The sequence below is a fragment of the Grus americana genome, chromosome 8 (assembly GCF_028858705.1).
Source record: "Grus americana isolate bGruAme1 chromosome 8, bGruAme1.mat, whole genome shotgun sequence".
In the NCBI taxonomy this organism is placed as follows: domain Eukaryota; kingdom Metazoa; phylum Chordata; class Aves; order Gruiformes; family Gruidae; genus Grus; species Grus americana.
In genome coordinates, this window is record NC_072859.1 from 8,346,440 (window position 1) to 8,363,718 (window position 17,279).

Sequence of the window (17,279 nt, forward strand, 5' to 3'; positions counted from 1 at the left end):
CAGAGATTGTATCAGCAGAAGCAGGGATACTGGGGCTTGAGTAAAGTGATCTGGCCCTCAACGGGGGACTATGTTCCCTGTCCCAGATTCTTAGGGAAGCTGAAACAGGGAATCAGTAAAATCTGTTGAAATAAGGAGTCTCGTTGTTTTACTTTATGCTAATCCATTGATTTCTGGTTTCTGAATGTGTGTGTGTACAAATATGGCTTGCTTTTCAAAATTCCTGTAAAAAGTAACATAGTTTCTGGGGTTTTTTTGTTGTTTTTTGGGGAGGAGGTGGTGGTGGTTGCTTTTTTAATTTAGAAAACTTAGCTATTGAGAAAGAAATCAGCTTTCTCCTTCTGAGTTTGCCCACTGAGGGTTCTGGTTATGGAACCATTTTGCTGTTTAAGATGTAGATCATTAAAGAACAAAGGCAAAATCATCTGTTCCAGCTTCCATGATAGCATGGAGCTTATTCTGTATCTCTTTTTTTTTTTTTCCCATCATCTGCAGCAGTTTGTTGGTTTGTTTGTTGGGTTTTTTTGGGTTTTTTTAATCAACTATGCAAACTTTCTTAATGTTCAGTTAAAGTATTTTAATTTTCAAGCAAAATCCCTTTAGGAGAAAAATTTTAATAAGCTTGTTCTCTTTTTCATTCCCAGCCCCTCACTGCATAGGTATTTGCTACAGCCATATGTTTCTGATACTGTACATTTCAATAGTTTCCTGGATTATGCACTGCATTTTTTCCATTTATGAAAACCTTTCCAGTTCTGAAATACAGTTACCAGGAAAATGCTCGTTTCACTGCATAGAAGGAAAAACCATCTTGAGTTAGCTGAGGCTTGCGGATAGATGCAGAAGGAAACTAACAGTATCTGTCATTTTGATTTACTGCAGAAGTCAACAGTTCTCTGACAGGAATCAAATGTGACTTGGTAATGTATAGTAAATGGAGACTGTGACGATTGATTTCACAGTGAAGATAAATTCTCATGAAATGAACATAATTGTATGTTTATGAAAAGGCTGCATTGTGAAATAATTAAACTCTTTTCCCGTTACTTTCTAATTAAAATTTAGGAAAAAAAAAAAAGACAACAAAAAAAAGGAAAACTCTTGGTGTTAAATAGTTATCATATTGCTTAAAGAATGAGAGAGGGAGTTTTCCTTTTCAGCAAACTAAATTATTTAAAGTTTTTGAGTGGGCCCATTTACTTAATTTAGAGACTCCGTGGAAGACCTTTGGAGATGGACTCTTCTCGTTTACTTACCTTAGCAGTACTAGGTATTGCAGTAAAGTATAGTAGAGCAAGTGCCCCTCTGTCTCCTGGATCATTTTTGGCCATGTCCATCTATATGAGTCTGCCTTTAAGCAACGGAAGTTGAGCTGTAAGGTCAAGCAGTACCTGTCTAAACCTAAAGCTGTCGAGAAAGTGAGTGCTATTTTGTGTTGACCATCCTTTTCTCCTCCATAGTAAACTGCTGGCAAGTCTTTTAGGCTGGAAAAGAAACCAAATATATGAATAGTATTTGAAAATAATTATACTGTAGGAAAAAACCTAATGTTTGCAGTACTGCTGTAGAACATAATGTGAAGTTGTGTAGATGTAGCCGCTGATTGACTTTGTTAGGCAGAGCTAAGAATGGGAGACAGAGGATTTTGTTAGTGCCTGTGCTTACATACAGTAGATTAACCGTGATTGCCTTATTGATGAATGTGTAAGACTCTTGTGCAGGGTTCAAGAACAAACAAAACAAATTCTCCCCATGCCAGAAAGTTTACTTTCCTTCTAGGATTTTATTCCAAACACTTTGCCTATTCCCCACATATTTCCTGTAAAAATTTTTTGCTGGTTGGTGCTTTTTCTTTTAGCTAAGTCCTGTAGTCTGGGACAAGAACTGTAGTCTTAAAAGTGCCTCCCTTCAGGGTCTGTGTAATGGTCCCTTCTCTCCCTAATTAAGAAGGGCAAGCAGTTGTTATTTCTCATGATCTTGCCCAGTTGACTTCAGGATCCACGTGGCACTATTTTACTAGATCCTGTGTCATGCTAAAGTAGGCCTTTGCTTTTGCAGTACAGTAGTTGCACTTTTTTCCTCATCTATTGGTCAGTAAAGTGTATTACTGTATTACAACTCCATCTAAATACTACTCTTTTAAGTGAAGGAGGAATGATGAGTAAAAACTCTCTTCTTTTGCTACAAGCAGAGAAAAAGCTTCCTTTCCTCCTCTTCTCCAAGTCTGGAGACATGAATTCTTTCTCTGTTGTGGGAGAAGAGATTCTACTAGGTAAAGATTTTGGGATTATAAAATGGCAGTAGGCTGAGTTGGTGAATTTTCAGGCCTTTCCTACCAATACTGGGAGTAGCAACTGTACAATGAGGAAGAGTTACGTGGCGGAGAGTCTCTTACAGTAGTCTTTCTTGTGCAGGAAGCTGAGTTCCTCTCCAGACTCATTCCTTTCCTTGGCACCAAAGCAGCAGAACCGATGTGTGAAATTCTCCCTTCCTTGCAGAGGAAGGTCCCACCAAGTGTCCCTGTCTTTTGCTTTCCTGCCCAACCAGGACCCAGATGAAACCGAATAACGGTGTTGCTTTCCTCACCTCTGTGGTTCTGTACGATAGGGGGATCAAAGCACAGAACTGTTCCTGTTTGCCTTCACAAGAACAGTTCCTAAGAGCTTAATGCTCCTCAATAATCATGGAGCAGTGTGACAGAACCTACCATCCCTGCAGGAGCTGACTGTTTGGGGCAGGCTCATTGTAGAAACAGATCCTTAATCTGAGAAACAGATGGATGTCGAGAGGAGAGCCATCAAAAGGAAGTTTTGAGGGCACACAATAGGATTGGAAATAGAACTGCCAGATGATAAATATTAGCTTCTGACTCGTGAGTACACTCTGACTGTCAGGAATCGTATTGCACAAGAAACTGTGTTGTCTAGTAGAACCCAGGAAAGCACGCTACGTCTACTAAGTGAAAGGTATGACAGTATTTATTTTGGGTGCATGTTGCTGGCTCAATGTTGCTGTAGAAGGAGGTGGAGCACAGGTCTTCTCTGGGACTCCAAATGCACTAGAGCTTTAAGTACTGAATTTCTTCTTATGGACAGCAAGTAGTTAACTGCTCTCCGTATATAAGGGAAATTGGGCAAGAGCCAAAATAAAGGGAACTAGTGAAAGGAGACCGGGTCAGAGGAGGTGTTGGATGGAAGCCAGGCTAAAGGAGAAAGCCTAAGATGAGATGTATGTTTAGTTACTGTTTTTGAATTACTCGGAAAGCTAAGCCCCAGGAAGAGCTGGACTGTAAGCTATTCAGAGCCCTCTCTGTTAGAAATGGAAGAATGAGAATGTATTTAATTAACCACCCCCCTAAATTTAATCCAGAAAAAAGCTGCTAACATTTGTAAACAAACTTCTAAGATGCTGGTGAGTACAGTATTTAAGAACAGGAAAAATATACAAACCCAAGGAATAACTAGCCTTTATCCCCCAAGTCCATTCCATTAAAAAAAAAAAGTAAAAGAAGAAAAAAATTGGGTTTTTTCCTGGAATATTTCCTTTTTGTCATTATTGACAACAATTCTTTGTGTGATAAATAAAACATAGTATGGTGGAGAGGTGGTGCAGATATTGAGGTTTAAAACTGGTATTACAGAGCAAAAGGGGATTCTCAGGGAAAGGAAACAGCCAGGCCGAACCCATACCTTAAATACGACAGTGACACTGTACCTCAGGAAAGTTCCTTAAGTGATTGTGTGAGATCTGAAACGTTAGTGACACCTACCAGGGACGCGGGGGTTGTGAGCGTTGGCCGTGTCATGGCTGGTAAACTTGCCTCAGCCTGCAGGACAGCTTCGCCTCGGTTGCTCACTGTGACCCAGCAAGGTCTGGGTCCCGCTGCCCCATCTGGAGCAGCACCGGACCGGAGCAGGAGACGTGCTCTCCGTGCGTGATGAGAGACTGACAGCTGTGAGCAGCTTTTGCGTCTGTGTGGCCCCAAGGCAGGTTCCAAAACAGACTTCCATCCCTCACCACGAAAAGGATCAAACCTTCTTCAACAGGGAGTTATGGAATATTTGAGTGCCAGTTACTATTACTACTGCAGATGTTGGCCTATGTGATATTAGTTTTGGCTGCATTTCGGTTCTGGATTACATATAGAACTCTAGATACTTCATTATCCAGGCTTGGCTATATAGCGATCAGCATATCTTCTATTCATTTTCACCTTAAAATGGTATGATTTTGTTTGTGTATTTGTGTGTGATATCTTGAAAAGATCTTTATACTTCTGGGAGACCACTTACATGAGTTAGGTGGTAAAATGCTGAAGTGCTCTTATGTCATGACATTGTCTCAGAGATTGTCTCTTTGGCTTTTCTGGATATTAAGAAAAAAAATCTTCAGAGACATATGTAATTAATTTTAATTAGCATTCACATTGGACTGATCTGAAATGGCATGCCTTGACAGAAAATGTTAGTCACTGCTGTTAGAGCAGATGGTCATTTTTGTTTCTTTATAATATACGATTTGCGGAGCTTGTAGTAGAGCTTTCTTATATGAAAAATAGTGCATATAGTCAGAGCAGCCATTGTGGAATTATAGGTGTCTAAAATGGTAGACTGAGACTAAGATTGAATAAGCAGAGTGCATACAGTGGAGTTGCAGGTTCAGTAGTTAGAAACCGTACAATAGAGTTTCATCCAAGATTATCGTTCCCAATTGTGCATGTGTATTTGGAGTTATTTTCTCCCTTTTTCATTCTAGGTGACTGTTTATGAAACCCATATTCTGTATGATTTCAATCAAATAAGAAATATCTAAGAATTGAATCTTTTGTGTTTTTCATAGAACAAAATTTGGTTCTAGATGTCTAATGTTCATTTTAATTCTGCTTGCATCCTAATAAAAAGAACAGATGTTTACTAAAAAATTATTTGAGATGATAAGCACAGTTGTTTGAAATCCCTGTAAAAGAAGATATTCTTTTATCTTTCAGTCTGTGAGTAGCCTCACTTGTTTCAGTGCAACTGCTGAAGTTAAATGTGGTTTTGTGTTCTTTGGAGGATTAAAGTTCTAAAAATTTCACTAATATTCTTGCTCTGTGATTGCTGTTCTGTCTCCTCCCTTATTGGCAAGAATAAATACATCTTAATTTAATCTTGGTTTGTATTTTCTCCCTATATAAAAAATTTACATGCATATACAGTACATCTTTGTGTACTGAAATGTCCCAGATCCAACTCAATCTAAAAGCTGTCTCTGCGTACGGTTAATATGTGGATATGCATTAATATATACGCATGTATATCAACTGGATTTGTAATGTGTCTACAGCGGTTGTCCTTAAAATCTTTCCAGGTTTGTTTGGGATAAATATTTTAACCTTATCTTAGTATTAAGAAATTGCAAGAGATACTATAGCTCTTGAGGTCTGGCAGTTGAGTCTGCTCAGATAGCGAGCAGTTTTGCTGTGCAACTGCTGTATCAGGAAACCTACTGGTATTGCCTCCACCTCGGCAGGCAACTGAAAATTCTTTCTGGGAGATTTTCAGTTGTGTGTTATTCACCTGTTGGTCCTGGATTGTATAGTTCTGCTAGTCTACAGGCAGTCGAACCTTCCCTACGCAGTGTTGACAGCCCAGGCTGGGACAGGAATCTCAGTAACTCTCAGCCGGGCTGTCTTCAAACTTGTCTGGCCCTTCTCCATTTCCTCTTGTACACTTTCAAATATCTTACTCCATTCCTGCATTTTCATGTTAGGATCCGTCTGTGATTGGAGGGGTTAAAGAAATACCTACCGACAATGTAAAGGTCATTTCTGCATTAGAAAGTTCACTTTGGGCCCTAAAATATACGGGGGAAAGGAAACAAAGGTATGCTGGAAACAAAGGTAATAAAAAAGTGAAGAAGTTGTTGGGTAAGCAAAATTACAGCTGGGTGTCTGCTGGACTTTCAAGTAACGAGCCTGGCCTAGGGAAGGTATGTCCTGAGTGTGGAACCATGCCGGAATCGGAACTGATGCTTTTAGTCCAAGGGTCTGTTCATCTCCCTGAGCAATGATGTTGGTTTTTTCTGGAATGCAGTTCCTGAGGTTTATTTATCTAGAGTATAATAAAACCTGCAGATAACAAATGGTAACCCTTTGTATTTTTCACTCTGGGGAAAAAAAAGTAGTAGTGTGTTAATTTCCAGGAATGCTACTATATAGATACATTTTTGTATACTATGCAGGATATTAAGTTACAATGATGAGACTCTACAGGAGGAAGCAGCATAGGCAGATGTGGTATATGCATATAGCTTTGCACACAGCTTCTCCGTTTGTGTGTTCACATTTAAAAAATGTTAAAATTCAAAGGAAATGTTGCACACAAATTGGACTTCTAGGCCTGTTCCCATTTATTGTATCTGTTTTGTTTCTACAGTCCCTTAGATTTAAAGATGCCTGAATATCAACAAGATTGTCTTGTTGAGAGGTCATCTTTTTTTACTTCTTGCTATCCTGTATTATATCATTCTCTTTGATGTATAACATCCCATTTAGCTGTTAGAGAGATGACAATGATAACATGACCTCACTGTATTCCATATGGAGTAAGTAGGTGAGGATTGAGTAGTAACTGTTTCTGTGTTGATATCTTCAGCAATTTTAAAAACTGGAAGAGAGAACAAAACAGAAAATCTGAATTGTTTTCAAGAACGTTTTTACAGCTTTTCATGAGATGCCAGTGGATTCCTAATGAGTAAAACATGTTAATGTGTTTTTGTAAGATTCCACTAGTAAGAGAAAAAGGGCACAGTCTTTTCAGAAGTTACTTTGTGGGGTTTTTTTTCCTTTGAAAGGTTCCTGTGCCTGTCAGCCTTTCTGGAAGAAAGAAGGGCAAAGGGAGTCTAGTAGAGCTGATTTGGGAGGCAAGCATCCGTTTGCCTACCCTACGGCAAGCTTCCTATGAGTTCTAGCTCAGTGTGTACGTCCTTCAGTTCCTCACTTATGCTGAAACTTGTGTCGTTTGTGGTGCGTGGGGGGTAAGATTAGCTACTCTGAAATGGTGGAGCTCTCAGATACTACAGGGAGAGGGGCCTTGGAGAGCTGGAGACATCAACTGCTTGGCCATAGGTCCCTAGACCTATGAAAAGTCTTGGTATGGAGACAGGAATGCAGGACTGCCAGTTCCTGTGCATTCAAAGCGGTTGGCTAAAATCCCTTCTTGTATGGCTACGCTTGACGTAGCAAGTCACAAAATGGCAAAAAGTTTAATATATAACGTGACAGTCCTGAAAAAATGTTTTCACAAGCTGGTGTCGTGTTGTTTTGCTCTTGCAGATAAGTATTTTTGGAACTTCCCTATCACTGTGTTTTACAACCTTTATTTGCTCTATTGTTATTTTTAGTCATCTTTTCTGAGATTACCCTTTTAACATTTCAGCTTCCTATTTCTTCAAAGTTATAGCTGCTTAGTTGACTTAGCCAAAAAACTTATCTCAGTAAAAGTTTCTCCTAACAATAAATTAAAGCATTTTTTCTCTGGCAATTTCGTTTTGCTTCTCTCTTTATTTTTATTGAGTTCTTTGGGACCTGACCCTGTAGCGTCTCTTTGTCCCCTTGCGGACTTCTTCATGCTCGAACACATGCTGTTCAACTACAATTTTTCTACCCATCTATTTCCTGAGACCGCCCCAAAAAGCAGGGCTAGGAGCTGTCTGGTGACATTGTTGGTAAGGGAGGAGCGCTTCTGTGAGTGGGAATTACATCAAGTCGGTTGTATTCCGGCAGCATGACGGTGAAATCCCACCGGTCCCGGCATGCTAAAGAAATTTGTCTAGGCAGTGATGATAATAATAGCTTTATTTCCTGGTTCTATAGTGTATTCAAATTGATTTTCTCAAAATATGGGGTAGAAATGACCTCTGTAGTTGCATAATGAAACCAAAGAACCCCTTGTCGTTGCTGTCTTTGAAAGTGAAGTAATCTCCATCAACCCCCCTCCCCATCCCCACTGCCCCTTCTCCATGGCTTGCTAAGGAAGGAAAACAGTCTGGTTGCGATGGAAGAATGATTCTTCTGCAACTGTTAAGATCCAGCAAAATGTGGTTTCCTAACCTTTGTCAGCTAAGCTTGTGGCCTTTCCTAAAAAGACTGTTGGCTGACAAATTTACAGCGATCTGGTCTGTATATAGAATTTGAATTCGGAAACTAATGGCTAAACCGTAAGGGGAAAATCTGTTCTGTTTATTGGAGAATTTACAAGTACCACCTTCCTACGGCTTACGTATTTTTCCTCCTTTCTCTTTTCTTCCATTAAGTGATTCCCTATATTTGTCTAATTGCATGAACTACCTGCAAGAGGTGTTATTTAAATGTGGCCCAATTTTCTTACTAGGACGACAGACGTCAGAGGTTTGTTTTGTTTGTTTAAAGTATCTGATTATCATTGTCTTCTTTCCCCTTTTACTGATGATGTTTAAAGACTGACAGGAGTATATAATGCACTGAAAGGACTTAACATGGGAAAAAGTTGCATCGTTAATTATTTTGATATTTATTGATTTCGGCAGGAATCGGTCACAAGACATGCAGTTTTGTTGGTGTGTCTTATGTGTTTGTCCTCTGCATCACAACAGCCTTTTTTCCTAAAAGTGCTCCATTTCCAGCAAAAGCTGGAAAATTGATTTTAAGTAGTTTCACGGTGCTTTCAGATGATTATTATTTCCAGAGCTGTGCTGTAGCATTCTAAGATATTTTTAAGTACTCCATGTAATTATTAAACAAGCACCTGTCCCATAAAGTCTGTTGTCCAAAACAATTACCAAGTAATTTCTGATCCCAAAGGATTTTTAATTTAAAATGCTGTGTGCATGATACAGAGTAGTAAAATGCTACTTTTACAATGTGGTGCTCTTTGTTTTAGGAATGTTTACAAGGATTACCGTTTCCTTGAGCTAGCCTGTGACTCCCAAGAGGAGGTGGATAGCTGGAAGGCATCTCTGCTACGAGCCGGTGTCTATCCTGATAAATCCTCAGTAAGTTAAACAGCTCACTAGTTTTCCAGTAGCTGCTCTGTTTGAGTCAGAAAAAACAATCGTGTCATCTGGGAAAACACAATGTCTGCAAGATATCTCAAGAAATGGTAGCCTTTTCCTTAGACTCTTCTGTGGTAATTTTGGAATATTCATAATGAAATATTTTAAGATCCAATTTGTGCATCAAACCTCAATATTAAAAAAACCATAACAAACAAAAAAGCCAAAACAAAACCAACCAACCCAACCTTCCAAAATGTTATTAATTGGATCTGTGTAGTAAAAGCATTGAGCAATTTGGGATTTCCTGAGCTTCATTGTTTCTATTAATGTCCTCTAAGGTAAAGATGTGCTTTGAAGAGTTTATTCCCTCAAGCTCTGTATTACAGAACTGACAGAAGCATTCCAGGCCATCGTGTATATTTATTTTACTGATTCACTGCATGTTTTTTTGTGTATGAAAGACACGCTAAACCTTTCCAAAGGCAGTTTTACTCAGCTAAGCGTCATGTGGAGCAAATTGAACAGGGTACAGTAAAAAAAAGCCTCTATGAATTTAACAGAAAAGACAGAAAGTCGGGAAATGGAATGTGCCCAACTACCATTTCATATTTTTTGGACTTAGTTATTTTGATATTTAACATCGAGTGAAGTTTCGAGGAGGTGTATCCAGAGAGAAGGCTGTTTAGCAAAAATACCTGTCATTTGAGGTTTTGAAAGTTTCTCCAATGCATGGTTCACCTTTCATCAGTAGGTCTGCTGGTCTGCTAGATTCCTTCAGTGGAAGATCTGTTCTGAGAAATGATGCTTGGATTTTGATGAAATCTGTTCTTCTTCCTGTTTGTTTCCCATGGGAAGGCCGGACCCCTTGAGTCCAGGTCTTGTGCTGTCTTCCACCTTCTTCACCTTTCTATTCCTCAAATTTCCCTTATACTTGTGATTCCTCCATGGCTTCCAGTATAATTCTGTCTGCATCCCCTCCGGCTGCTGTTTATGCACACAAACAACCCTCAGCTCTTCTCTTCATACCAAGTTGCAAGGCTACCATCAAAAGATAAATCAGGGAATCCTTGAACTTCTGGATTCTCCAGTTGTTGTAGGAATAAACAGGGGTGGTGATGATGACGATGATTCTTTAAAATAGGTCAAATATGAATTTAGCAGGAGACTTTACTTTTTTTTTTTTAAAAAAAAAAAAGTAAAAATTTGATCACTCTTCAGTATGTTGCCTGTCCCAGTAGATCAGTTCTTACCTAAGACCATCAGAAATCATTTTACAATGATTAGTTTTAAGAGGTTACCTAATTAATTACTAGGATCAAAATAGCGTACTAGGGGTTTTTTTTCTTGCTCAGGTTTTAATAATGATGTCAAAACAGCATGTTGCCTCCTCTGGTTTAATCTTGTATTCTGTGACATGTTTATCATATTCATATATCTGTTACTTTATATTTAAACAAGACAAACTAGTTGGATTTCTAATCTTCTCTTCTGTCTTCCCTTCCCTCCCGTCCCCCTAAAAATATTTTGTATTCAAAGTATGTTTTTGAAGAATTCTTGGTTTTGTTTAAGTTAGTCTGTCAAAGAAGTCTTAGATACAAGATGAGAGACTTCCTTGAAAGACAAAAGTAGGAGGAGTCAAAATTCAGTTCTCCTTTGAGCTGGAATTATCTTTACATTACAAAAAAAAAAAAAAAATTATTGTTCCAAACCCCTCTAGTTTTGAAATTCACCCAGCAGTCTGTCAAGCTGTGCAGGAACGATGCTTGATGCTACCCTAGTCTTGCAAAGCACTTTGTTCCTACAGGGCTGGAGGTCCAAACGCGGACCGCGAGCCCGCTGTTAAAGTTTTGAATTTTGTAAAGCCAAAGCTCCAAGGCTCAGGGTACCTGAGAAGCTTCAGTGGAACTTAAATAAAAAGCAGCAGCGTTTCATTAAAATCCCGTGCATACGCAGCTTCACACCTTCCTCCGACAACATAAAATAGATTTAGAGACACCTCCCTCCAGTCTTTTATTCTCCTTCGAAGATTTAGAGACCGTATTTTTATGTAAGAGAGACTGCCAGGAAATGGCAGCAACTTGTGTTTACTTCAGTGCTTCCCCACTGCTTTGCGATCCCGGAGTTAAAAAGGCAGAGAGGTACCCTAACCCCTTCCCGATCTGACCTCCTCGCTCTTTGTCATGTGCGAGTCACAGCTGGTAACTTTGAGTAGCCAAGGCTTTGGCAGCAGCAGTAGAAAAATTGCTGCTTAGAAATGAAAAATAGATTAATAGTGTTGTAAACCTGGAGTATTGCAGTGGTGAAGCTGGCCTGCTTTCTGTAACTGCCAGAGCAGTTTGCGCAGCCTGGAATTGGAAAGCTAAGCTGTGTGCTTTCATTAACAGCGCTGCCGCTCGTGTGCGAGGACGCTGATGTAAAAACCAACGCAGTTGCCCCTAGCTGGGTTCCTGCTGCAGTGGCAGGAAAAGTAGGAATTTGTCGCTGAATTAGAGAGATTTGTTCTGAATTCTCACCAGGGGCAAATCTCTCAACTAAGAATATTAATTTTTCTGTTGCATTTTAGTAGCTCTACTTAAAAATTGTATGAATACAGTGGTAATGGGGCTCAGTACTTGCTGCCACTAATATAAAGTCTCTAGTGCTAATTTAATGCTGTAAGCTAAGTCCAAAGTTGTTGATTTTTAATTTTTCTTTTTGCCTAAACAAATCTCATTAACTTACTAAAAATTAAAGGCCAGATATGACCCCATCCCTCCATTTCCTCGCTTCCTTTTGCCTGCCGTCCCTGGCCCTCTGCGCATGGAGGTGCACACGCGCGTTCATACGTTCGCTCTCTCGGTAACTACCTTTAATCACCCCTCAGTGTTGCTCTGTGAGCCCCCGAATTCTTTTGCAGTTTGCCAAGTCACCTCCTTCCCCCAGGAAATTTGCTTTTGTCGGGACGTGGGCTTTGACAGCCACCCGGATAGCAATGAATCAGTGTTTTTATTTTTCCGACCCATATGCAAGTCAGCTTGCTTGATATAAATCACCCTGTGGCCAATTCACTTTGAAACGGGATATCCATTTACCAGCTGACTTTACTGCTGGGTTTCTGGACTGATGCATCCAAAAAAACCTCCTTTTTTTAAAAAATGACTACAACTTTGTGACTAACCTTTCCAGACTGTATTTCTCAACTGCAGGCTGGTGTTTATTTTGGCTGACTTCCCACTGTATAATATACACTGTTCATGCCAGCTCATGGCAAAACTCACAATTAAAAAAAATATAATAGCGCAGATGTTGGTCGTAACTCGCTCTGCGCACTTTACCTTCCTAGCACCGTCCATTCCTTTTCCCCCCTCTCCCCTAGTGTCATCTCCTCCTTATTTTTATTACTAATCCAAAAGTTCAATATTTGCTTTTTAAAAAGCATTGGATCGTGAAACTTTCCATTCATTGGCATGTCGTGGGGAGCGGCTGTCACGCAAGGGTAAGCAGACATCTTTAGTGGGTTGCTTTGCATACTGGAAGTTCAGTATTACCAACACACGAAAACCCCTCTGGCTGCGGTCCCATCCCTACATCGTTTCAGGCCTCGTTTTCTTCTCCCTTGTGTTAGTGTCCACCGACTTCCCAGGAGCTGCTCTTGATTTACACTGGAGGAAGCAAAAGTGGAATCAGAATGTTTGTGTAGAGAGGAAATTTTGAAAAACAGCATGAATTTACAACTTCGCCGAACGCTTTAAATCCTTTGCGAGTGTCCTGTGCTCCCCTGGAAGCTGTCTAACGAAAGGATTCAGTGAATGTTCTTTAACTCAGTTCCTCATTTAGTTTGAGCTGTTTCCAGAACTGTGCGAGTTAGACTGAATGCATGTAAAATAAATGTATCTAATATTTCTTCTTTTTTTTTTTTTTTCCCCTCTTTCCTCCTTGCTGCATCCTGCAAAGGGGAACAACAGAGTAAGTTCTTTGTCCTTTTACAAAATCCTTTTGTATCCTGTCGCAAGGGTTTTATCAGGAAAATCGGTTTCTCTTTTGGTTCACACAACTATTGCCTGCATACTCTTAACAGAAAACTCTTATTACAAACGTGGGTGCAAAAGTGTCTTCTAGAAAACTATTAACAGCTCTTTGTTTTAATTTTGGGGATGGAGATGTGTTAAGTGTTGCTGAGTTGTTTTTTTTTAAGGCGGTTCAGTAAGAATGATACCATAAAACAGTATTGGGACCAAAGATTATGAAGGTATAGTAATAAAGACCTTCTGAGGAAAGGTTACTACAGTCTGATGAAACTCATTACAGCTGGATTTTTTGACCATACATCAAAGCTTGTATTAATGGGCAGTTATAAAAACCCAGCACTAAAGTCTTAAATAACAGATTTGCTGGCGTTGTTGGCTAAGCTGAACTAGATCAGTGTACTGGCTTTGAAGGTGCCTTAAAATGGATGGAGGAGGGTGGGGTCAACATTTGACTTGGCTTCTAGACCCTTGATGTGTTCCAGCTGGACAGCAGCAGAAGGGTGTGGGGTGTGGAGAGGGAGAACTGAAATATGCATGGTAGGGTTTTTGGGGGTTTTTTTTGAAACTAAGCAGCACATAAAAAGACAGTTTTGCTGATGTTGATCTGATAAACTAATAATCAAGCAGTTCCCAGGGTTAGTACTTTTTTATGCCCTTTTTACTGAGCTTAAGAATGGAAATTGCACATCTCACACTTTGGAATATGATGCAGAGAGAGTTTGTCATACCACGGAAAGAAGTTACACAGCTTTTGTGCTCCCCCCCCCCCTTTCCTGTTTTGGTATATTAACCCTTAGGAAGGCATATCTGGAGCATCAAAAGATGCTTCTTAGCAAATGTTGAAACTAGCTCCTGAAATATTGCCTGCAGCATCTCATTGTGAGCTTGAAGCGTTTCTGGGGTATTTGGGAAAGACCCAGGTGGGTTTTAAATGTTCTGAAGGTTGGAGAATTTTGTCTGCTTTGAATTTTTGTGGGTTTAACCAGTTTTTGACTGCTTCTGTCTCCATAGTAGCTGGCCTCAGAAGCACCGAAAATTTTCTTTTTTGTTGGCCTGCCTGAGAAAAGGGGCTGTCAGTCTTGGGTGGGGAGGGGTTAAGAGAAGTGCTGTGTTGATGGCATGGAGAGAGGGACTTTACATAGGAGGTGGTGTGAAATGTAAATGTTAACTGTGTACACTAAAATGTCAAGGTAATGTTTATAATGTTTCTTTACGATATGCTGACTTAAGGCTTTGCTGCTGCAGTGGATGCTGATCTGATCTCCAGAGGAGAGAGGTTAGACTGTAGATGCTCTGTCAAGGGGAATGGGGGTAGGAGGGGCACTGAAGAGCTCTAGGGGCTGGCACAAACAGAGTCTGGAGGTCAGGACTTGCACGGACCAGCTCTGTTCTCCAGAGACCTGAGCTATGGGGCACCCCGGGGAGGTCAGGACCAGAAGCATCTGACATAGAGGTAGTTGCTGGCCATAGGGCAGCATATCCATCAGCAAGTATAGGAGAAACCTGTGAGACGTGAGAATTGCTGAAGCTGTTAGCTCTCCTTTCATTCTGAGCAAAGGGCAATTCTTGCTGTAGGGTCAGAAATGTTCTCCCTCTGGCCTGGGCTGTCAGCCAGAAGGTAATTCCAAAAGAAATCTCCATGAAAACCACCCTGATCTTTCTCTTGGACCCAGTTCCTTGTAAGAATCCTTGTATCCTCATCTGTGTGTGTGTCCCCCCTTCCCTTTCACACAGGTCATTCGTGCTGGATTCTGGAGGTTACGGTGTCCCAGTTAGGCAGAATTAACCTGCAGCTGCCTGCAGGGGCTCAAACCCCACAGACATCTTGAGACTTCTACACTTAGGGGCATGGGAAAGGAAATGGGTAAACCTGCCGAGAGGCGACAAGAGAGTTTTTGAGAAGGGGTTGGGGGAAGAGTGGCAGACTGAGGATGATGGTGGTTTCTCAGAGCTGCATTATCCTTCCTTCCCGGGCAGGTACAGATTTACCGGGTGGCTAGCAGAGCTGTGACCCTCCTACCAGCGCAGCCTGGTGCGGCATTCGTACTGTGGGTCATGTCATACGTACATATGTAAAGATCCTGTACCCACCCACCCATTCAGATTGTGGCTGCTTTATACCTCTGCCTTTAGCTTTGCACTCTTAGATTTACAAAAGTAAAAATAAACATTGGAGTAATGAGTTCCTAAGAAAAAGGGGGGGGAGGGAAGTGAAGAGGGTTTATAATCGTCAGCGGACTACTAATCATTTTTATTTTTACTTTTTATTGTTGCACAATCATTAATGTAAGTGAGATTTCTCACATGGTTAAAGATAAATATATCTTCAAAAGCTTTGTTGGATAAAATCTGCAGAGGGGTCGTGTAGAATGAGGTAATGGAGACCTACCTCATGCAGCAAGCACATGTTGGCAAGCCCCATCTTACTAATATTAAAACTGAACTCCACTCCGCAGCCTTGCGCAGAGCGTTGTAGCTTCAGTCCAGGTACTGGAGAAGAGGAGCTGAATGCCTCTGAGTGTCTTAACCCACCATTGTGAACTTGCTTCCTCCCCTGTCCATCTTCATCACCCTCATTTAAAAAACAAAACAAAAAAATCCCCCAGAACAGCCCTCCAGAGCCTGCTGTTTGAAAACAATGCAAACCCTGTAACATTCTCATGAAGTCCAGCTTCAGTATGCTGCTAACATTGGTAGCTTAAAAGATTACAGAGATGCTGTGTCCTTAGGAGATTTTGATTCCAACTCCCTAGGTACTCAAGCAGTAAAACAACAACTAAACCCCCCCACAAAATCCCTAAGTGACACTTTTTAATATAAAAAATTCACTTTTCCTTTGTCATCCTTAAGCCCTGAGTTAGCCGATCATTTCTGCTTAATTTGAAGGATCAAACACTTTAATGTTGAGCTCAGACTTGAGAAAATTCATCTCGGAAAATAAAAATCTGATTAAATTACTTTTTGTGGATAAAGTGACTACAAAGTTCTTACCTTCTAATTATTTTGCATTACTGTGCTTGCTGATAGCCTTTACAAAACATGTAGAACTGAAGTATATAAATCCTATATTTGCATCTCAGTTAGCGGAGTTGTCACAATGCGGATAATACTGTACATGTGAACATTCACTGAATGTAAAGTCAGTGTAATTTAGTTTGAATTTTCTCTTGGGAAGAACAGAATTCCCTTTGAAAGGAGAAGGAAAATACTCTCTCTGCCAGGTCAGTTTGCATGTTATTCCTTAAAATACTTCTTGGTGACATATTAATTGCTTATATTCAAGTCTTTCTTTTTTTCCTTTTTTTTTTTTTTTTTTTTTTTTAAGCAGGGTAGTTTTACTAAACCCAGATTCCAGATCAGCTGCTTCATTAAGATGACCAGATGTCCTGCTGTCTCTTGAGACAGTCCTGGAAAAAGGGAACTTAGTGAAGTCAGGATACTTATTCTACCTACATATATGACAACAGCGCTCTCAGTTCATTTATTTCATTCTTGGCCATTGACATGTAAACGCAGATGTAGTGCCAGAAGCTGTATGTATCTTTGCACTGTAATAAGGCTCTGATAATTTCTTTTCCAATTTCAGCCATGTTTCTGAAGGGTCTTCGATTACTTCCCAGACGTAAACTCTGGCTCAGCCAGTTACTGGCTGTGGTGATGCTCTACGAGCGCCCCAGCCAGATTCAAACTGAAACTAAGTGGTTCTGCTCTGGGATTGCTGAAGTCCCTGTTCGAGTTCAGTTCCTGAACTAGAAAAAATAAAGTCTCGTTTGGGTTTATTGTGTAGTGGTAAGTTGAAAAGCAAGCTGTGCTGATATGTCAGAGAGTAAAATAGCTTAGACGGAAGCGTAAACTGTGTGTTTACTGGTTTTACTTTTTTTTTTTTAAACTGATATATTTAAGAAAAGGAAGGCATTGAATTCTAGGAAAAGAAGAATCCACTTCAGTTATGACTAAAATTGGCTTCAGGCCAACTGGGTTTAAAAATAACTTCTAAATGAAGAAGTGTTAAATTATTTTCTTTTTTTTTTAAGTGGAAAAATGCCATAATTTTATAGACAGTGTTTCAGTCATTGCTTCGAACAGATGAATTGAGTTTTACAATGAAGTCACGGTGTAAAGGAGCAGACCAAGCGAGCGAGTGTGCATGCGCACACGTGCTGGGTCAAAAGCAATCCAAAAGACAGGGAGGAAACGAAATGGCAGGCTGTTTCTCAGTCCCTTTCTTGCTGCCTCACTGCTTCAAGGCTGTGAAAA

General features: G+C 40.2%; 1 protein-coding gene across 3 annotated transcripts in view; it reads left to right on the plus strand.

Moving 5' to 3' along the window:
• Positions 1 to 17,279, plus strand: part of DNM3 (dynamin 3) — a 180,096-nt gene that overhangs the window by 114,367 nt on the left and 48,450 nt on the right. For all 3 annotated transcript variants that reach the window (XM_054833478.1, XM_054833480.1, XM_054833479.1), the window contains one exon: positions 8,901 to 9,012. In XM_054833478.1, the coding sequence (XP_054689453.1) occupies positions 8,901 to 9,012 (112 nt within the window). The remainder of the gene's footprint in view (positions 1 to 8,900; positions 9,013 to 17,279) is intronic.